Below are 21,063 nucleotides of genomic sequence, written 5' to 3'. Positions count from 1 at the left end.
ACATTTTTCTTCAGCGTGCCTGGGTGAGAGTCCTGGTTCCACTCTCAATTTCAGCTTCCTCATAATGCATACAGCAGGGGATAACAGATCATGGGTCAAGTGCCTGGGTTCCTGCCACTCACATAGGTAATGCAGCTCCTGGACTCAGCCTTGCTCAGCCCTGGCTTTTGTGGGCATTTGGGGAGTGAACCGTATGTGGAAGATCTCTTTCTGCCTTTCAAATAAATAAAATAAAATAACTGAAAAAAAAAAAAAAAACATAGAAAAACTGGTGAAATCTAAACAAACTCCATAGTTTAGTTAATAGCATACCAGTGATAATTAATTAATTTGGGAGGCAGAGCTACAGACAGAGAGAAAGAGTGACAGAGAGAAAGGTCTTCCATCCATTGGTTCACTCCTCAAATGACTGCAACAGCCAGAGCTGGGCCAGACTGAAGCCAAAAGCTAGGAGCTTCTTCTGGGTCTCCCACTTGGGTGCAGGGGCCCAAGGACCTGGGCCATCCTCCGCTGCTTTCCCAGGTACATTAGCAGGGAGCTGGATCAGAAGTGGAACAGCTGGGACTTGAACCAGCACCCATATGGGATGCCAGCATCTTGGAAGGCAGCTTTATTTGCTACATAACAATGCCAGCCCCAGAGTTAATTTTTTCAACAAATACACCATGATTATGTAAGATATTAACACTGAGAAAGCTGTGTGAAGGTTACATGATAACTCTAAGCACTATCATCGCAACTTGCTTATAAATAAAATTTACTCTCAACAAAGAGTTTGGTTTAAAATACAGAGGGGAGCCAGCATCGTGGTGCAATGGGTTAAGCCATCACTTGCAGCTCTGGCATACCATACTGGAATGTCCATTTGAGTCCCAGCTGCTCCATTTTGCATCCAGCTTCCTGCTAATGTGCCTGGGGAGGCAGTAGGAGCTGACCCAAGTGCTTGGGTCCCTGACACCCACATGGAAAACCAAGATGGAGTTCCTTCCTGGCTCCTAGTTTTGGGCTGGCCCAACCCTGGCTATTTTGACTATTTGGAGAGTAAACTGGCAAATGGAACATTTCCTCTCTCTTTCCCTTTCTCTGGTCACTCTGTTTTTCAAATAAGTAAATAAAAAAAAATTTTAAGATTTATATATATATATAGAGAGAGAGAGAGAAAGGCAGAGAGCAAGATCTCCTAGCCGCTAGCTCACTCTTCAAATGGTTACAATGGCCAGAGCTGGGCCAATCTAAAATCAGAAGCCTAGAGCTTCTTCCAGATCTCCCAGGTGGGTGCAGGGGTCCAAGCACTTGGGCCATCTTCTGCTGCTTTTCTGGGTGCATTAGCAGGGAGCGGGATCAGAAGTGGAGCTGGCGCCACAGGCAGAGGCTTTACCCCCTACAGAACAGCACTGGCCCCAATAAATTAAATCTTAAAAAAAAATAAATAAAACACACAGAATTGGGATGGGCACTGTAGTACTGAGGGCTAGGCCACTGTCTGGAAGAACTGCATCCCATGTCTGAGTGCGGGTGCGAGAGCATCAGTCCAGCCCTCTGCTGCTGCTCTCAGGAGGCAGCGGGTGATGGCTCCAGTGCCTGAGTCCCTGCCTTCTGCGTGGGAGACCCAGAGCTCCTGGCTTCAGCCTGGCCTATCCAGGCTGCTGCGGTCATTTGAGGAAGGAGCCAGCAGAGAGACAATCTCTCTTTCTGTCCTCCTCCCTTTTAGTCTCTCTGCCTTTCAAATAATCTTTTCCTAAAAGTCCAAGTAAATGCCTTTTGCAGGAAACATATGTAAAATACCAGAACACAGAAAAGCTAAAAGTAAAAGGACTATAAAACAGAGCATGCAAACAGTAACTAAAGTACTCTCAGAGCTGAGCTCGCTTCTAGCCTCACCAAACACCAGTGGCTCCCCCTGGTTGGGCTTCTGGCTGTTAACAATACCGGCCTGCAAGTCTCTACAAAGTTTTCCAATTAAGGAGTGCTCAGCAGCCTTCAGGGCTATGCCTGGCTCCCTGTTTCCTGGGGCCACTTGCCCTAGAAGCCTCCTGTGACTATTAGGACCCACCATTCTCAAGGGTCTCTCTGCACTCTGTAATTGGGCACTCTAAATCAGTGTGTCCGCGGGAAGTTTTTCCCACTCAACAGAACGGTCCTACACAATCAGCAGTACCCCTGGATAGGCCCTTCCCTGTCCATGTAAAGCTGCGTCTGTTGGCGTGCTAAATACACTGAGATGTCTGGCCAATGAGATCACTGCTTAGAATCATTCCAAAGCATCGGGCTAACCACTACAAAATCCTCTCTGGTAGCCAGAGCCTAACAGGTTCCATTTGGAAGAAATAAAAGGGCTCCTCAATATGGAGAAAGTTCACCTCCTCTCAGGCTAATAATTTTGAAGGCATAACTGCACAGGTGACGAAGGAAGCACCTCCTCTAACTTCACTGAACCAACTCTGCCTCCCCGCCAGCCCCAGGCGCGGTTCAGCTACTGCCTCTACCCAGAAGCCTGCCCTGACCCATTTCTGCCCAGGCTGGGAAGCTCCTGTGGGGCTCCGTCTAGTGAGAGCCTCATCATCCGTCTGGGCTCCCGGGACCGACGGCCCGCAGACCCCACCACACCCCACGGCCCCGACACCGCGGTCACTCACCACTGCAGGTGGAAGGTGTGGCCGCAATGTATGGCGGCCACGTCTCGAGAGTGGTCGAAGAAGTCCGAGCAGATAGTGCACAACGCACGGATAGGCATGACTGTTAGACTCAAGAGGCCCAGGTAGCCAAGGAAGCTGCGACAGCTCCAGCTTCCTGGACGCGCCCCCGCTCTCTTCAAATTTGGCTCCACGGCGCGACTTCCGGGAACGGACCGGAAATGACAACACAGGACCGGGGCGGGCCCTGAATGCTTGCCCCTCATTGGACAAGCTCTAGGGGGCGTGACCAGGGGCGGAACTTGGAGGCCTGGGGGCGGTAGAGAGCCCTGTGGTGTCGCGCGATAGCTTGCAGGTGTCTGGGAGGACTTGACCAGCGCCTCGGGAGCGCATCTTTGAATTGGGGCGAGGAGCAGTGACATCACCATCTGTACCTTTTCCCAGGACAGGGCAGCTTTTGTGGTCCCAAGCTAGAGCTTGGCATAGGTGATAGGGGCCTGGATCCCTCTTTCTGTACTTTACTACAGTCAAGGAGACTGCGGCCACAAGAAAATAGAACAGATCCCCCCCGCCCCCCGAGGTCTGGGCAGTGAGGGACTGTGCGCTGGCACCCCATTGTTCCTGGACCAAAAGAATGCCCCACCTTCTCAGTCCTCTGTCTGAGTGAACCTCGAAAATGGACACAAAGGTGCCAGCCTCCGAGGACACCCCAGGCTAACCTTGAATTTATCCAAGTGAGGCAGGAAGTACCCTGACTTTAGCTTAGCTCCCATGAGGACTGTTGTGCCTGAGGCTGGCATAGGATTGTAATTTTGGAAGCCTAGATGGTTCAAAGACTAGGAACTAACAAATTATTTTATTATTCCTACATCAGAGGAGTTATCTTTGAGGTCCTCCTGGAGAAAAGAGCAGTACCCATGCCCATGTGGGCTGGGCTAAGTCTCCTTGGGGGCCTTTTAGCAGTGTTACTCCCCCTCCCCATAAGAAACCCTAGGCATAGCCCCCTACTATAAAACTGATCTGTTCCAGGAGGAAACCCAGAGTGGAATCCTTTGGGCCTATGTGGAAAGCACAGGTGTTCACAGGGGCAGTCAACTAACGGCCTCACGGCAGAACAGAACCTTTGTGCACTGCCCTATCCTCTTGAGCTCCTGCCCAGGGAAGCCTGCTTTGGCCATGAGCAAGTTTTCTCTTTGTGGCAGCTGGCACTGAGTGGGTTCCAGCTGTATGCCCAGGTCAAGACAAAGACTTCTTGGTCAACAGGAGTCAGAACAGCCCACGGGGTGTTCCTTGGCCCAAACCTAGCCCAGGACCCACCACCCACATTGATTTCTGAATTCAGAGGACCCCACCACCATCATCAAGGAATAGAGTGATCAGGATGATCTTCACCCCAGACCAAGCCACCCAGGGGCACTGAGCAGCAGCCACAACATGTGAGCCTTCTCCCAGCCTCTCCCCTGTGCACTGCCTTCTAGGGGCTCCTCCCCGGTTAGACAGAGGAAGCAAAGGCAAGAGGGCAGCCGGAGGCTTTGCAGGGTGACGTTTATTTGCCAGGTTCAGCAGGCACACAGCCCACCAACCTTCACATACCAGAGCAGACCCACGGGCATGCAGGGAGAAGGGCAGGACCACCACAAGTGCCGAGCAAGGGCAAGGACCAGTATGGCTGCCTGTCCAGGTTGTGGTGGGGTCTGACAAAGGGCACCTGTCGGGAACCTCCCTCAGGGAACTGGGGAGTCTTATTCTACTTCCTCATCCCAGCAAAAGCAACTCAACATGGCTCAGAGGCACCTGGGCCTCTGATAGAAGCCATAGAAATAGAGAAGGTTCCTCTCCATTTTGTTGAACTGAAAACAAAACAAAACAAAATAATCTGCCTCTGTGAATAGCAACCCCCCAAGGTACTGCCATGCAGTAGGCCCCCTGGGACAGAGGGGACTTGTCGGCTGAGCCCGTGGGGGCTGGCATCTAGGACGAGCAAGGGTATAACAGCTCTCCTTGTGTGGCCCAGGGTAAGGACCCAGCTAGGCTGGGACACTGAGGGCTGGGCCTATACTCTCTCTCCCAGGTCTCGTTGCCACACCCTCATTGCTCCTCCTTTCTCTTAGAGGCTCAGGAAGTTCAGGGTCCAGGGCAACCCACTTTAGGGCTCAGAAGGGCAAATAACGCAAGGGTCTTAGGAGGGACTTCCCACGGGCAAAGATGGAAACTTCTACCCTCCTACTGTTTTCTTCCAACTCTTAGGAACCCCGTAGCTAATGAGCAGTGCCCCCAGCCATGTGACCGGTCTTGACTTAAAGCATGCTGCCCTAGGTTTCTGCACCCTCTCTGCCAGCCTGTGTCCACTCCTAGAGCAGCCCACACACTAAGGCGCACATCCTCATGCGCAGGAGCCTGAGGCCACTGACAGGGCCTCGCTGGAGGACCAGCTCTCAGGGCAAGGCCACCAAGTTTAGGGCCTGGGAGAGTATGGGACCTGCAGGGCCTGCCTGGGGGAATGGTGAGGCCAGAAAGAAAGGGGAAGGAGAGCGGGGACCCCCCTGAGTATCCCTAGAACAGTGTCCCACAAGGAACAGAAACTGGTAAAGCTAGCAAAAGACAGAAAAAGCCACGAGAAATCCATGCAAGGGCTGGGGCTGGCCCTGCCTCTGGCCTGCCCACCACTCACATACACACGTATACACAGGAGACGAGACTACTCTCCCGTGACCCCCAGGTACGCCCCACTGGGATGCAGGGGGCGTGGGGAAGTGAGGGCTTCATGCCAGTGACTCTATGTACATGAGAATCCCCTCATCTCTTGCCCACCCTCTTGCCCGTCCCCTGACCCCCCCACCAGGCTGCCCACTCAGCTGGTCTCCCTCCGAGACTCCTGGACAGAGCCAGCAGCCTCTTCCCCTTTACTAGAGGGTGGAGCCTGGCCTGTGGCGCCCTCTAGGGCTGTGCTGTCCGGCTGGGCCATAGCCGGCTCAGGGGTGGCAGCTGCCTTGGTAGCTGGCGTGGCACTGCTTTGGGTGGCGGGCACAGTGCCCTCTTCTGTGGCTGGCGTGGCTCTCCCATCAGTGGCTGGAGTAGCGCTCCTGTCAGTGGCTGGGGTGACACTGCCATCGGTGGCCGGGGTGATGCTCCCATCGGTGGCTGGAGTGACACTGCCGTCAGTGGCTGGGGTGACACTGCCGTCTGTAGCCGGGGTGGCACTACGGTCTGCGGAGGCCACATTATCACTCTTTGCGGCACATGCAGCATCACCCTCCGTGGCTGGGGTGGCACTGCTCCCAGGGGCTGGGGCAGCTCCACTCGCAGCTGCGGCCCCACCTGTAGCCCCAGGGGTAGCCGTGTCTGTGGCTGAGGCAGACTGTGCTGCAGCTGCACCGGACTGCTCTGGCGCCCGGAGCCGTTTCATGAGGGTGGTCACTCGGACAGCTTTCTAAAAGGAAGACAGCAGAGAGAGGCTCAGGGTGACGACCGCAGATCCATTCCTTGGCCAGGCCAAAGCCAGCCTCTTCCATGGTGCTCCCAGCTGCCTCTGACCACCCCAGGGCCAAGGACCCAGCTGCCCAGTGCTCCTAAGGTAGATAATGACAATGGCTACAGCTAGACCTGAAGGCCCGAGAGAAGCTTATTTATGGCTGCAGGACCGTGCAGCAGGCAAGAAACCGTGAGTGCCAGAAGCAGCACTTGGGATCAGTCCAAGAGAGGGAGCTACCCAAGTCTTACCTTCCACTTGGCCCTGGCAAAGTTCTTTTCAATCTGGGCACAGACACCATCCTTGATGTTCTTGTCAGAGGCAGCATTGCCAGAAATCCTGGAAAGCGTGGAAATGCATCCGGATCTGAGGGGTGTAGGCCTCTGGGGAGACCTGCCCAGCCCTTCCCCCGGGATCCCGGGAGAGCCATTCAGAACCTTTGGGCTAGCTGAGCTCTGGTTGCCGTCACCACTCAGGGCCTCAAGGATGGGGCTACTAGGTGTGGGTTGGGGTGGGGTGGGGGGCTGGAATCAAGAGAGCCCTGGCCTCTCCATTCCCCTGGGCCCTGCTCACCACTCATGGGAGATGGCCTCTTCCGCAGTGATCCGCTGGTCTTGCTCTACCTCCATCAGCCTTGTGACAAGGTCTTTGGCTGCGGACAAAGCCAGGGAGGGGGAAGGCATGGGTGCCCCAATGTCACTGTCTACAGGTGGTGAACGGGCAGCGAGGCAGGAGCAGAATCCAGCTGAAGAAGCTGGGAGCAGAGGCCCCCTCCCCACCGCTCTGCACTCACGTGCTTGGGCACCTCCTCACCTGCCTGCGAAATATCATCCCAGTATGGAGAGTCAAACTCATAGTCACCAGCCAGGATCTTGCGGAAGAGATTCTTATCATGATTCTCGTAGTCGTCTTCCTCTACCTCCTCATAGAAGGGCGGGTTGCCTGAAAGCCTGCGTGGGGCAGGGTCACCCAGGACAGCACAGACACAGGCCCCACTCCACTTGGCCGCAAGGCTGCTTTGCTAGTCTACTCACAGGATGTACATGATGACTCCAATGGCCCAGCAGTCCACAGGGCGTCCATACCGCTGCCGACCTACCACCTCCGGGGCTACAAACAATGCTACTGTTTAGTATCAGGTCTGACTAGGCCCAGTGCCATCCACACCCACTTCCTCGAATGGGGACTCCCTTTCCCCCACCCAGAAAGGCTGCCCCCATCCCGCCCCTGCCCCACCATGTGCTTGCCCAGATACTCGGGGGTCCCACAAGGCTCCTTGATGAGGCCATTCTCTAGCTTAGCCAGGTGGAAGTCGCTGATGACAATCTTGGAGTTCTTCAGCCGGTTGTAGTAAACCAGGTTCTCCAGCTGCCCCGGCCAGGAATGGCATGTGGGTGGCCAGAAGCAGACACGAGTAGACGTAAGGGGCTGGACCAAGACCCCGAAGTGCTACCCAGCCCAGCCCAACCCAGCCCAGCTCCCTTTGACTCTGGCCCTGGCCTCACCTTGAGGTTCCTGTGCACAATCTTGAGTGAGTGCAAGTAGGCCACAGCCTCCAGGACCTGCCGCACCACGTTGCTCGTGTCTCGTTCCGAGTAGTAGCCCTGGTCCAGGATCCAGTCAAACACCTCCCTCCCCGTGGCCCTGAGGGACACCAGCCCCTGAGCCCGGCGTGGGCAGGACCGGGGGTGGGGCAGGAGCACTTGGGTGGGCTGCATTTGGGTCCCCAAGGGTTCAGAAAAGGGGGCTTTCCTTAGCTGCAGAAGGCAGGACGAGGGAAGACCCCGGGGACTGGGGAATCCTCTCTGACCCCAGGCCCGCACTCACAGCTCCAGGAAGATGAAGTATTCCTTGCGGGTCACAAACACATCCACCAGCTGCAAGATGTTGGGATGCTTCACCCTGGCAGCAGGAAAAGGAGCCAGCAGTCAGGGCTGGGTAAGCCCCTGGTCACTGCAGCAGCTCCAGCAGACTAACCGGCCAGAGGCGGGCCAATCCCGAGGCCAGCTGCCTGCTCCCTGCCAGCCCACCCTTTCCCCAGGCCTTACACTCACATCTTCAGGATGCCTATCTCGTTCTTGGCTGCCTTCCGCACCTTGCGGCCATCCCGCTTCTGGAACTTCTTGCATGTGTGCAGCTTGCCCGTCGTCTTGTCCTTGGCCCGGAAGATCTCACAGAATTCCTCGCTGCAGCCAACAGGCGATCCCCTCAGCCCTGGCTGAGCACGGGCTGCACCCCAGTCCCCCTTCCTCAGTCCTTGCCCGCCCTTGCCCAACAGGCCTGAAGCACTCACGTCTTGATGACTTGTCCCAAGTCATATCTGTCGGTTACCTCCGATGGCTGGTTATAGTTCTTCTTGTCACCCAGAGTCACACACCCAAACGGCATTGCCAGGCAATAAGCTGTGGGCAGGAGGGGTCCGGTTCAGCTGTGCCACTCCCACTTCCTCCCACCACATGGTGGCTGCTTTGAGAAATCCCAGCCTGGCGCAGGCCACACAGGGGCAGATCAGCACGAGGAGCGGCTCGAGAGCAGGCAGACTCAGTTCCTACCTCTGCTTTTTGGGTCATAAGTCCAGACACCCAGTTTGACTTCCTGAACTACAATAGCCCCCATTTATGAAAAATGTGTTAAACTGTCGTATTAGAGGATAGTTTTGCCATTATTGACACTCAAAAGACTCCAAGACTTTCTCTAAATTTTAGCTGCTTCACAGATGAAGAGGGCTATAATGGCCAACCCACCAGATACTCACTTCTGAAGGTCTGGAGATCCCAAGCATTGGTGAAGATGTGGAGAGCATGAGCCCTGCTGGGAGAGGACCAGTCTCCCCATCGGGAAGCAGTGTGGTAAAACCACAGATGTCAAACACACCCCAGGACCCAGCCATCACCCCCCTTCACAGATGCGCCACAGACAGGCAGACATGTGTGCACCAGGACACTCGTACAAGATGGCTCATAGTGGCTACATTCATAACTGCCAAATCGGACAGAGGTCAAATACAGGGGATTTTCAAACAGGTAATGGAAAATGTATATTATGAAAAACTAGGAACAGATTTGAAAAGCTTTGTACCAAAAAAAAGTTTATCATTTAATTGTACTTTCCATGATCTTTAGAAAGTATGCTTGTATCTACTAGCAGGGTGTATTGTGGCATACTCACATAATGGCATAGCAATGGAAATGAAAGAGCTACTGCTAGACCCAATGGCATATTAAGTCTTTTTTAAATAAATACTTACTTACTTACTTATTTATTTGAAAGGCAGAGTTACAGATAGAGAGAGAGATCTTCTATCTACTGGTTCACTCCCCAAATCGCTATAACAGTTAGGGCTGGGCCAGGTGAAACTCCATCTGGGTCTTCCACATGGGTAGCAGGGGCCCAAGCACTTGGACCACCTTCTGCTGCTTCCCTATGTGTACTAGCAGAGAGCTGGATAGAAAGTGGAGCAGCTAGGACTTGAACCAGCGCCTATACAGGATGCTGGCATTACAGGCAGTGGCTTAACTTGATGCACCACAATGTCAGCCCCAGCATGTTGAATCTTACATGGTGTTTAGTGGAAACACACAACACACACACACACACACACACACACAAGAATACATATAATAGGATCCTATTAAAACAGAGTTCAAAAACAGGGAGAACTCATCTATGTTGTCTACAAATACAAACCTAGTAGCAGAACTATAAAGAAAAGCTAGGAAATAATTACCAAGAGTCAGATAATAGTTCCTTCTAGAAGAAAGGGAAGTGCAGCCCTGGAAGGTCTATTTGTTTTTTTGTTTTGTTTTGTTTTTTAGGATTTTTTTTTTTTTTTGACAGGCAAAGTGGACAGTGAGAGAGAGAGACAGAGAGAAAGGTCTTCCTTTGCCGTTGGTTCACCCTCCAATGGCCTCTGCGGCCAGCGCACTGCGGCCAGCGCACTGCGCTGATCTGATGGCAGGAGCCAGGAGCCAGGTGCTTCTCCTGGTCTCCCATGGGGTGCAGGGCTCAAGCACTTGGGCCATCCTCCACTGCACTCCCAGGCCACAGCAGAGAGCTGGACTGGAAGAGGGACAACCGGGACAGAATCCAGCGCCCCGACCAGGACTAGAACCCGATGTGCTGGCGCTGCAAGGTGGAGGATTAGCCTAGTGAGCTGCGGTGCCGGCCGGAAGGTCTATTTGTGACCCTGAACAGGTGTTTGCTCCATAATAATTAATAAACATACATACAGATGTGGTAAACACCATATAATTGGGTTATATTTCACAATAAAAAATGTTGGGGCTGGCGCTGTGGTGCAGCAGGTTAACACCCTGGCTTGAAGCACCGGTATCCCACATGGGCGCCTGTTCAAGACCGGCTGCTCCACTTCCAATCTAGCTCTCTGCTACGGCCTGGGAAAGCAGTGGAAGATGGCCCAGGTCCTTGGGCCCCTGCACCCATGTGGGAGACCTGGAAGAAGCTCCTGGCTTTGGACTGGCGCAACTCCAGCCATTACAGCCAACTGGGGAGTGAACCATCATTTGGAAGACCTCTCTCTCTCCCTCTCTCTGCTTCTCCTCTCTCTGTGTAACTCTGACTTTCAAATAAATAAATATTAAAAAAAAAAAAACAGTAAAAAATGTTGATAAAAACAAGGGCCATCCATACTACAGAATACTTTGTAAGCATTAAAATGTATAGTGTGTTGGGGTTGGCACTGTGGCACAGTAGACTAAGCCTCAGCCTGCAGTGCTGGCATCCCATATGGGTGCTGATTAGTGTTCCCGCTGCTCCTCTTCCTTTCCAGCTTTCTGCTTATGGCCTGGGAAAGCAGTGAAAGATAACCCACATGCTTGGGCCCCTGCACTCACGTGGGGGAACCAGAAGAAGCTCCTGGCTCCTGGCTTCAGATTGGCTCAGCTCCAGCCATTGCAGCCATTTGGGGAGCGAACCAATGGATGCAAGACATTCTCTCTCCATCTCTACCTCTCTCTGTAACTCTGCCTTTCAGATAAATAAATCTTTTTATTTTATTTATTTGAAAGAGTTACAGATAAAGGTAGAGCCAGAGACAGAGAGAGGTCTTTCACTCTGCCAGTTCACTCCCCAAATGATCACAACAGCCAGAGCTGCACTGATCTGAAGCCAGGAGCCAGGAGCTTCTCCTGGTCTCCCACATGGGTGCAGGGGCCCAAGAACTTGGGCCATCTGCTGCTATTTTCCCAGGCCATACCAGAGAGCTAGATTGGAAGAGGGGCAGCTGGGACTCAAACTGGTACCCAAATGGGATGCTGGCACTGCAGGCTAGGGCTTTAACCCACTGCCCCATAGTGCTGGCCCCAATAAAATAAATCTTAAAAAAGAAAAAAGCATAGTATGAGCATTGTGGTGCAATGGGCTAAGCTCTTGCCTGCAATGTAGGCATCTCATATAGGAGTGCCAGTTAAGTCCCAGCTACTCTGCTTCCAATGCAGCCCCCTGCTAATGTGCCTGGGAAGGCAGTGGAGGATGGCCCCAAGTGCTTGGCCTTTCTCATCCATGTGGGAGATTCTGATGAAGCTCTAGGCTCCTACCTTCTGCCTGGCTCAGCTCCAGCTATTGCAGCCATTTGGTGAGTGAACCAGTGAATGGAAGAGTCTCTCTCTCCTCCCTCACCTCATTCTGCTTTTCACACAAAATTTAAAAAAATAATAATTTTTTAAAGCATAATGTACTGCGTTGGGAGAGTTAAGTGAAAAAGCAAGGGACAGAGGCTGGCACTGTGGCATAGCAGGTAAAGCCACCTCCTGCAGTGCCAGCATCTCATATGGGCACTGGTTTGAGTCCCAGCTGCTCTGCTTCCAATCCAGCTCTCTGCTGTAGCCTGGGAAGGCAGTAGAAGATGGCCCAAGTGCTTGTGCCCTTGCACCTACATGGGAGACCCAGAAGAAGCTCCTGGCTCTTAGCTTTGGATTGGCTCAGTTCTGGCCATTGCATCCATTTAGGGTGTGAAGTCGTGGATGGAAGACTCTCTCTCTGTCCCTCTCTCTCTCCCTCTCTCTGCCTCTGCTTCTCTGTAACTTTGCCTTTCAAATAAATAAATTAGGAAAAAAAAAAAAAAAAAGCAAGGGACAGAATGATGGGTAGAGGGTGCTGATATTTGGGAAAGCTTTTTATAGCTCATACTCTGGTATATATGCACAAACTCTTTTCTAGAAAGACACCAAAGGAAATAAGAGTTCTCATTAGGGCAAAGAATTGGATGGTGAAGGGACAGAGTATTCCTTTTATTGATCACTTTCCTATTAGAATTTTTGCTATGTTTACTTCAATTGATTTAGTAAATGTTGCATCCAGGTGCAGTGCTTGGGGGATTCCTCAAAGAGAGAATGCCCATCTGTGGGGGGAGGCGAGGAAGAGCTTGGAGGAAGACGTAGCATGAGGGCTGGGCTAGGAGGGGCGGGTTTGCCAGGAAGCAGGCAGGGGTGAAGGTCAGGAGGAGCAAGGCAAGCCTGTCGAGTGCTGGAGCCTGCCGGGGGCTGGGACAGCTGGCTCCGTGGGCTCCACACACCCTGCGCACCTGGGGCATGGAACCCCGTATCTGCAGCCCTGCCAGTTACGGCCTGCCCCTCATCGTGCTGCTGGCGGGTTGGCTCCAGAACCCAAAGGAGAAGGTACTGGCACACTTGCTCAGAGACAGGGGAGTTGGTGACTCTACAGGTGCGATTCCGAGGACGCCTGGTCACAGTGCAGGAAGCTCTGTGCTGAGGAGCCACGACACCGCTCTGCCCCTGCTGGCCTGTGTCATGCTCTCCTTCGGTGTCAGTTAGCACCTGCTGGGCAGAGGCCTTGGGCACCTAGATGTTCCCCTCCCTGAATGCACTCACAGCCTCAGTGGAGTAGAAAACAGAAGAAGGGGGCAGCTTAACACCAGGGACTCTGCCAGCCAGGGTCAAAGACCAGCACCCAGACAAGCCCCACCGCAAGCCCTGGCTGCTACTCTCTTCCTCCCAGGCATCTCCAGGTCAGACACCCAAATTTGCCATCAGCCTTAGGAAACAAATTCCATCATTCCCTCATCTGGGTCGCTGGGGCTCCCGGAATACAAACACAAAAGTGTTATTCAAACCAGAGCTTAAGCCATCTTGTGAGGCGCTGCAGAGGCAAACGAGAGGCTTTGAAGATTGTCGCCGACTGCGTGTCTTTGCCGCCATGGCCACATCCCTGCTCCTGTGTGCGCTAGGGAAGAGCCTGAGGCTGGAATCCCATTCTCGCCGCTGAGCAGGGGCACAGCCACCCACCACTGCTGGTCACCCAGCTCCACACATAACATCTTGGGGGGAAGGGGCCCACTGCAGCCCTTCACTGGCACAAAAGGGCAGCCATTCCCTTTCGAGGCTGGAATCCGAGGGCCGTGCACGAGGCAGGAGGGTGGCACCTGAGCCTGCAGGTCTCCCGGGAGGGCTAGGAAACTCCTGTGCGCCAGCTCTGTCGCTTTGTTTATGCCATTTCCCCTAGCAGGAACGCCCTTCCCCCAAAGCCTCCTATCAGAATCCTATTTGTCACGGCAGAGTTATTTATAACATTAACAAAAAATCGGCAACTACCTCAGCATCCAACAGGTGACTCGCTAGCTCAACTGCATTTCTTCAATGGCAGGAAGTGTGGGCCCTGGCCAGGGTGCTGCCCACCTTGGCTTCCCTGTGCAGCAGCCTCCGCAGGAGCAAGGTGCTAAGACCTAGGCTGAATCTCTCCTCTCATTGCGATTTGTGGCATTAGGAGGTTGGTTGTACAACAAATTGTCTCATACAATTCTGATGCTCCAAGGCCAGACTCAAAATGGCCCTTCTCTGTGATACTTCCAAACCTCCACTTCTCACCCCACTCCAACAGCTCCTGGCTCTGCCAGCGTGGTGTGGGTGGCAGGTTTCACATATGCTTGTCCCTGAACCTGGCCCCAGCTTTTGATTATGCATAAGCACTCATGGCCACAGGCACCTGGGGTGGGGTGGGGTCTCTCTCTACCACAGAAAGCTGAGCTTCTGTTCACAGTAACATCAACCTGGATCCAACAGGTCCTGCAGGCCTCAAGGCTGGGACAAGCACAGATCTGCCCCCACCCCCACCCCCATCATGGTTGTACTGATCTCAGCCAGTTACTACTCCTTCTCACCATTCACTGGCCCTAGGGTGAGAAGAGGAGAAAGAGGGGCCATGCTTGCAATTAGCACCTCGGTCCCACCCCCACCCACTCTACCATCTGCTACCCACTCACGCTAGCTGGGAAGCTGTGGGTATGTGCACCAAGAACATCAAGGGGGACCTTGGCCCTGAAGCTGGAGGAGCAGCCGAAGGACAGTTCTAAGAGCAGTGGGAGGCCAAGCAGAAAGAGGTTTGCATTTCTCAAACTCGCCCCCGTGGCCCAGACCCAACACCCAACAGGAGACAGGTCTCCTCCCAGCAACACAGGACCTGGGCCCCACCTCAGGCAGGTCTGCACAGGGCCATGGAAGTACACAGGAGTCCCGTCACAGCAGCTCTTTCCCAGGTCACAGCTCCCCCCACTCACTGCAGAAGAAATAAACAGCATGCATCGGGGCTGCCAAAGGGAGGCTGGGTGGGGGCAGTACAGAACCCGGCACTGCCACTGCCCTCCAGCTGGTTCTCAGGGAGTTGGAGAGCCAAGTGCTCCCTGGTCTCTGCCTGCTCCTGGGGACTGACCACTGGGCTCAGGGAATCCAGCCTCAGGCTATCCCGAGGGAGCCTCTGTGGGCGGTGCTGCAGTTACAAAGGTTTCCTAGGGGCTCCAGTGCATCTTCAGGAAGTCTGGACAGGAAAAGCCCACGTGGGACAGACGCCAAGAGGCCCCTCATCAGGGTCTTATAGTCTCCCGCACTGGGTCATAACCATACACAGGAGCTTCCCGCTGCCCTGGTCTCCTGCTATGTGGGGCTGCAGAGCTTGCAGTGGATCTAGGAAGGCCAGGAGGGGCCCAGGAGGCCTCTGACCGCCTCCCAATGACTGTAGGCAACACCTCCCGATTTAGTGGCAGCTGTGAACTCCAGCCTGCAGGCATCCCTCCCCTCCCCTGCTGTCTTCTCTCAGGGACTGGAGCTGAGTTTCCTGCTCCCGTGGACATGCCCAGGCCCAAGCCTTGCCTTGCTCACAGTCGAGCCCTCACCCAGAGGACCAGGGGACTTGGGGACCTCACTCACAAAGTCCGGTGTCAGGAGGCAGGGCCAAGATTATAGCCCACTTTCCAACAGCTTCAGGAGATTGGGTAGGGGATCCCCTGGCTGGGCCTCAAGCTCCACGAAAAACAGTCAACAACCCCAGGGACTGACTGTCCCCCAACCTAATGAGGGAATATGGAGGGAGGGATCCCTCCCAGCCTTAGAGAGTCTGGTGTTACCTCCAAAAAGTTCAACCCTCAACAAGCAGGTGAGTCTACAGCTCCTTGGCCCCTCCCAGGCACCTGGGATCCCAATCTTTGAGCCCCAGAATCTATTGGAGCAGAGTCTCCACTGTGGTTGGAGGAGGGGAAATGCAGAGGAAGGCACTGGAGTAAAGGGTTGCTATGGTGACGGAAGTTTTAAAACAGGGAAGGGGGAAGGGAGAGGTGTTGGCCAGGTCCCTTCTTCAAGATTTCCTAGGCCGGCGCCACGGCTCAGTAGGCTAATCCTCTGCCTTGCGGCACCGGCACACTGGATTCTAGTCCCGGTCGGGGCGCCGGATTCTGTCCCGGTTGCCCCTCTTCCAGGCCAGCTCTCTGCTGTGGCCAGGGAGTACAGTGGAGGATGGCCCAAGTGCTTGAGCCCTGCACCCCATGGGGTGACCAGGATAAGCACCTGGCTCCTGCCTTTGGATAGGCCCGGTGCGCCGGCTAGGGCAGCCATTGGAGGGTGAACCAACAGCAAAGGAAGACCTTTCTCTCTGTCTCTCTTTCTGTCTCTCACTGTCCACTCTGCCTGTCAAAAAAAAAAAAAAAATTTCCTGAGACTTTGGTCTGGCTGCTGCTCCCATGGGTTCTTGTAACCCTGGTCCCCATCAAAGAAGGGGAGGTGGAGAGACAGAGACATTAGAAAAGAGAGAGAGAGGGCAGAGACACAGACAAAAGCAGAAGCTGTGCTGGAAGGGTAAAAGGGATACAGACACAAGAGAGAGGAAGGAGGGAGGTGGAGGGGATAGGGGGTTCTGAACGGGCCCATGGGTGCCTGTCAAAGCCCAAAGGCCTGATGGCTATGTGTTTTTGAACCCCTGGGCCAGGAGCTTCAAGTCTGAATCCTCCTATTTCCCCCAGACAGACACTGAACTTGGTGTGGGAGGCACAGCCAAAAAGCAGCCAGTTTCTTGGGCTCTCCTGGTGGGGAAGAAGCCAACTGTTGCAGCCCCCCCGGTCAGGACGGTTCCCCAACCCCTCTCCCTGCCACTGCGGCAGCTTAGGGTACATCCAACGTGTCGAAGGCACAAGCATGGAGGATGGAGATGAAGACTCCTTCAGGATCCATCGCTCCTCTCAGCTGGCCCAGTCAAGACCCACCATCTGCCATCCTCTCAGGCCCGAGGTCCCCAGAGCCTCTCTTACAGCTCAGCTTAATCCTGTCACATCCACCCTACCAGGAGGGCCAGAAACAGCTCCCTAAGCAACCCAGAAACAGCAGAACAACCACATCACCCCTCCCGTCCCCATGCCTCAGTTTCCCCGAACAGAAATCAGGGACCCTGCGGCCTCCCAGGGTGGAAGCCTGCCTGCCTGCCTGCCGGGGAGTGTGGGCAGGCATGGAGTGGAGAGGAAGGGAGGCTGCAGATCCCTGAGGGGCCAGCCCAGGCGCCTGTGCTCAGAGGGAATGGAAGGGACCCTAGCCCCACCCTGGGGAGAGCAGCCGGACTCTGAGGGAAGGGGACACACAAACCTCCCAGTGGGGTAAACTGAGTCTCAGATGCTGGAGCTGGCAGGGGTGGAGGGCGCCAGGTCTCTGATGGTGGGCCTGGGGGACTCAATACCTGCATCTGGGAGGGGCAGCCCAGGGGATGGATGAATGCAGGCTCAGGTTTTGGTGAGGGACAGCGGGCCCTACTCCTAGGAAGGAACCTGGCAGAGCAGACTCTGCCTGGGGGGTGCAGACAAAAGCAATTTGTCAGAGCTACTTGGGGGTGGGGAGTGGGACTCAAGAGCCCAGGGTCTCTACCAGGCAGTACAGCCTGGGGAGGGCAGAAGTTCAGGGCTTTATCTGTCCCCTCCCTACACACCACCACCAGCCTAGGGCCCTGCTCTTCCCCGTGGCGCCACCCTGACCCCCTTCCTCAGTGCTGCTGGCTCGCCCCCGCTGGCACAGCAACACACATGCGGGAGGCACACGTGTGAGCACCAAGCCCGCAGCTCCCAGCAGGAACATGTGCGCCCCTCCCCCCGAAACCGCGCACGTGCGTCGGTGCGCTGGACCCCCAGGCTGGCCCTCACGTGAAGGCTGGAAAACCGGATCGTGGCTAGGGGACTGCTAGTCCCCAGGGTCTTGGGGCCTCCTCCCCCACCCCGCAGCAGCCCCGCCCAGCCCCCTCCGGGTTGTCGCCCAGAAAGAACTCTCCGTTGTCATGGAAATTAGTGACTGCTAAGCGGGAGGGAGGGGACCCGGGGGCAGTTGGGAGGGGCCGGAGCGGCTCAGGGAGCGGGGAGGGACGGCTCGGCTCATGGCCCCTACCCTCACGGGGCACCACGAATCTTCGAGGGTTAAATGTTATTACAATCGGAGCCGCAGAGGCTTCCCCTGGGGCCCTGGAGCCGTCCGAGGCAATGAGGAACTTTAGCCCGACCCCGCACGCCGCCCCCGGGATCTGCAGAGCCCGCGCGTTCTGCCCCCGCGGGGACTTCGAACCCTCGCAGCTCCCCCGCGCACTCTGCGCCCAGAACCTGGAGCCGGGGGAACAATTCCCCAAAATCCCACAGCATGCATCCAGGAGGCACCCCCCCACCCCACCCCAGCCCGGCCGGGCCCGCCTCGCACCTGCAGCGCCGGTTGGTCACAGGGAGGAAAGGATCGCGGGCTCAGCAGGGCGCCGAGGGGTCCGTGGGCGGCGGGCAGAATCCGCTCCGGGCACGCGGGGCAGACGCGGCGCCAGCTGCAGCCGCTTTGGCTCACGAACCTCCAGCATCGCCAGTCGCTCGCCCGCACCGGATTCGCACCCTGGGCCGGGGGCGGGCTGGGGGCGGGGCCTCTCAGCCGGCCCCGCCCCGACCCTGGAGGAGCCGGAGGCTGGAGTCCCACTCGAGGGCAGGCGCCCACTGGCTAGCCTCAGAGCTGGTGAACGTTGGCCTGCCCAGCCCCAGCCAGGCTCTCAACAGCTCCCTTAGCCCCTTGGACTCCTGGCGCCCAGGGCCGGGGTCGGGGGTGGTGGGAATGGGGAGAAAGCCTTAGTCTTGGAGCTGCACTTAAATCTTGGCAGGCAGTAATCTGGGGGAGTGGGGGTTTCGGAGGGTTCCTGACTCAAAGGGCAGGTCGCATGTAGAGGGACTGCATGGACAGTCACTGGGCAGTACACAGGGGCCTCCCCTGACGAGTGGTAAACACACGTGGTATATGCAAGTGGGCAGCATGTAACCCTGTATGGTAGCACAGCCTTCTATCTTCCTTACCCCCAACTCTTGCAAGCCAAAGTCTCCCAATCATAAGTCACAGGCAGGGGCAGGCGTTTGGCTCAGCACCTAAGTCACCCTTAAGATGCCAGCCTCTCATGTCCATCGCCTGGTTCAAGTCTCAGCTCTGCTTCAGGCCCAGCTTCCTGCTAGTGGACACCCTGGGAGACGGCAGATGGTGGCTCAAGTACTTTCCACACACGTGGGAGACCTGGACGGAGTTCCTGGCTCCTGGCTTCAGCCTGGCCCAGCCCTGGCTGTCGTGAGCATTTGGGGAGTGAACCAGCAGGTGGAAGGTCTCTCTCGCTCTCTCTGCCTTTCAAATGAACAAATTAAAAAAAGGTGCCTTGTCTGCCCTCTCTTTTGTGACACTGAATTTCCCAAACTATGAAAGTCACATATGATGTGACACAGACTGCTTTCCTCCCCATCTAATCACCCTCTAACACTTTAAGAACAGCAGCTTCCTAAGTGGCCTGGGCTACGGTACGGGAACACAGGAGAACTGTGGCACCACCATGCCTCACCAAGCCTGTCTCCTACCTGGAGGCTCAGATCTGCTGGGAGGAAAGTTTGAAGGATATCCTTGGCCATTGATCTGTCTTCTGCCAGGCAGGCGCTGGGTCCACTTGGGCCCAGTGCCTGCCCCAGTCTTCTCAAGCCTTGAGGACCATCCTTTGGTCAGAGTCCAAAGGCCGGACTTGGCTCTTTCGATGTCTGGAGCTGGGCTCGTCCTTTCCTGTCGCTCCCCCTCTTCGTGGAGGAGCAACACAGGACCCTGCGCTGTTCTTTCGTCTGCTCGGCCCTCCCCGGGTTTTCTGCTGGTTCTTCCCGGGTTGGCTACTATCCCTTCCACCTCCGTGGAAGGGCAGTTCCCCCTGGCCACATTCCCCACTTCCGCAGGGGAGCGGCACTCCGCCGGCCGGTTCTCTCGGGGGCTGCACGGGTTCCCTTAGATGTTCCCCATAAATGTTCCCCGGTGCATGCCGTTTCTCTCCTCCTTTATAGTCCTCCTCCGCCAATCCCAACTCGGCTGCCCACACGCCGAGTACGCTGCTCTCCAATCAGGAGCAAGTCCTACAGTTAATTGGTTGAACTGGAGGCAGCTGTGCGGAAGCTGTTTACTTCTCTCCCAGCGCCATATTGTGGGAGAGCAGATGCATAGAATAAGCCTTAATTCCAGTAACAGTCTAGTCCGGTTTGCTCCCCACACTTTCCAACCCCACCCAGTGAGCCTTTTGCCTCTGCCTTGGGATGAGAAGAAACAGGGTCATTCCCAAACCCTCCTCTTTGCAGAGTGATGTTCCCCTGCATGGCGACACACGGCTGCTGATGGAGGGACCATCCAGGGAAGAAGCTGGTCCTGAGGCTGGAAGGCTAGCCTGGGAAGTGGCTGCCCCAACAAGGCCACTCAAAGCCTTCCTCCAGAGGGACAGTGAGAAGCCCCCTTCACAGCCTTCCTTGGCTTTGGGTCATCTCCTCCGGGCCAGGTTGTGTCTGCCTTGGGGCAGCGTGGGCTCTGGGTGATCTTGATCACAGCACCAACCCCGTGGCTGGATAGGAACCTCATCTCACCACGCTCAGCTAACGTCTGCAGAATGAATGAGTGGCCTGGCGCTCAGCCCTCCCTGCCAAGTGCCCACTGTTCTGAAAACAATGGGTCTGTGAGTTGTATGGCACAGCCAAGCCATGGTTTGCTGACCCCACACAGGACACACACATTTTCTTTCCTGAGAGTCATGCTATCCAGGCAGTGGGGCTGAGGAGAAGCTGAGATGGGGACGGAAAGGCAGGGGGAAGGGGTGGCTCACTGGAGCCCTGCTTGCTGCTGGCAGTACTCCACCTCTTCTGGGTTCCGTGCACACTCTGTGCACGTGGGTGAGAGCACATGGTAGGGTGTGCATGCACACGTGTATGTGTGTGTGCTCTCTTACACTGAGGAGAATGGCAACAGCGCAATGTGCGTGCACTAGTGCCCAGGGGCACGTGTGTCTGCATTCCACGGGCACCCAGGCGTGCTTCCTGGCACGTGTACATGGACGCTGTAGCTGGTCCCTGGAGCTGCCAGTCCCCTTCCTGCCTGACACAAGTCTCAGTTTTGTGGAGGCTGAAACAGGCTGTTAAGAGCAGGACACAGGAAGCAGCTGAACCATGCCAACAGCAGGCAGGGTCTGGGACGCCAACACCATCAGCTGTTTCCAGCACCCCACCAGGCAGCCCCTTGCTCTGGGGCGTGTGCGTGGGTAGACAGGCCTTTTGCTGTTTGTGCAGGGCAACCTGAAGACAAGAACCCAGGGACGGGGCTAGGGCATGCTGTGGCCCTCAGCCCAGTATACGCGGGCATGGTGTGGTCCTCAGCCCAGTACACG

The 21,063-nt window shown here is 55.5% G+C and overlaps 2 protein-coding genes across 5 annotated transcripts in view; both read right to left on the bottom strand.

Moving 5' to 3' along the window:
• TRAIP (TRAF interacting protein) overlaps positions 1 to 4,016 on the bottom strand; it is a 39,020-nt gene extending 35,004 nt beyond the window's left edge. For both annotated transcript variants that reach the window (XR_007921913.2, XM_002713357.4), the window contains exon 1: positions 2,637 to 4,016. Coding sequence is in view for 1 of the 2 variants with exons in the window: in XM_002713357.4 (XP_002713403.2) it covers positions 2,637 to 3,061 (425 nt within the window). In the remaining variant the exon portion in view is untranslated. The remainder of the gene's footprint in view (positions 1 to 2,636) is intronic.
• A 145-nt stretch (positions 4,017 to 4,161) lies between these two features.
• On the bottom strand, positions 4,162 to 19,384 carry CAMKV (CaM kinase like vesicle associated). Of its 3 annotated transcripts, XM_070050801.1 has the most exons (12): positions 18,066 to 18,279; positions 8,396 to 8,504; positions 8,157 to 8,288; positions 7,930 to 8,004; positions 7,608 to 7,746; positions 7,350 to 7,470; positions 7,137 to 7,212; positions 6,916 to 7,052; positions 6,676 to 6,754; positions 6,354 to 6,441; positions 5,952 to 6,063; positions 4,162 to 5,840 (listed from the first exon to the last, which is right to left on the bottom strand). In XM_070050801.1, exons 2-12 carry the CDS (start codon positions 8,488 to 8,490, stop codon positions 5,485 to 5,487), a joined length of 1,410 nt encoding a protein of 469 aa, XP_069906902.1. In that variant the 5' UTR covers positions 8,491 to 8,504; positions 18,066 to 18,279; the 3' UTR covers positions 4,162 to 5,484. The 3 variants fall into 3 exon arrangements, with proteins under 3 accessions (XP_069906902.1, XP_051708382.1, XP_051708383.1); XM_051852422.2 differs by lacking the exon at positions 18,066 to 18,279 and adding an exon at positions 19,238 to 19,384 and having other exon boundaries at positions 4,162 to 6,063; XM_051852423.2 differs by having other exon boundaries at positions 4,162 to 6,063; positions 18,066 to 18,282.
• Between the last annotated feature and the right edge of the window lie 1,679 nt (positions 19,385 to 21,063).

This window comes from Oryctolagus cuniculus, chromosome 10 (genome assembly GCF_964237555.1).
Source record: "Oryctolagus cuniculus chromosome 10, mOryCun1.1, whole genome shotgun sequence".
Taxonomy (NCBI): domain Eukaryota; kingdom Metazoa; phylum Chordata; class Mammalia; order Lagomorpha; family Leporidae; genus Oryctolagus; species Oryctolagus cuniculus.
The sequence above is the reverse complement of the archived record's forward strand: the minus strand, read 5'-3'. Positions and strand labels throughout refer to the sequence as shown.

Coding starts and splice junctions, on each gene's coding strand:
- CAMKV (XM_051852422.2), bottom strand. CDS start 8,490: ATGCCGTTTGGGTGTGTGACTCTGGGTGACAAGAAGAACTATAACCAG. Junction 8,289..8,395: donor TTGGGACAAGTCATCAAGAC/GTGAGTGCTTCA, acceptor TGTTGGCTGCAG/CGAGGAATTCTGTGAGATCT. Junction 7,747..7,929: donor TACTTCATCTTCCTGGAGCT/GTGAGTGCGGGC, acceptor GGTGTCCCTCAG/GGCCACGGGGAGGGAGGTGT.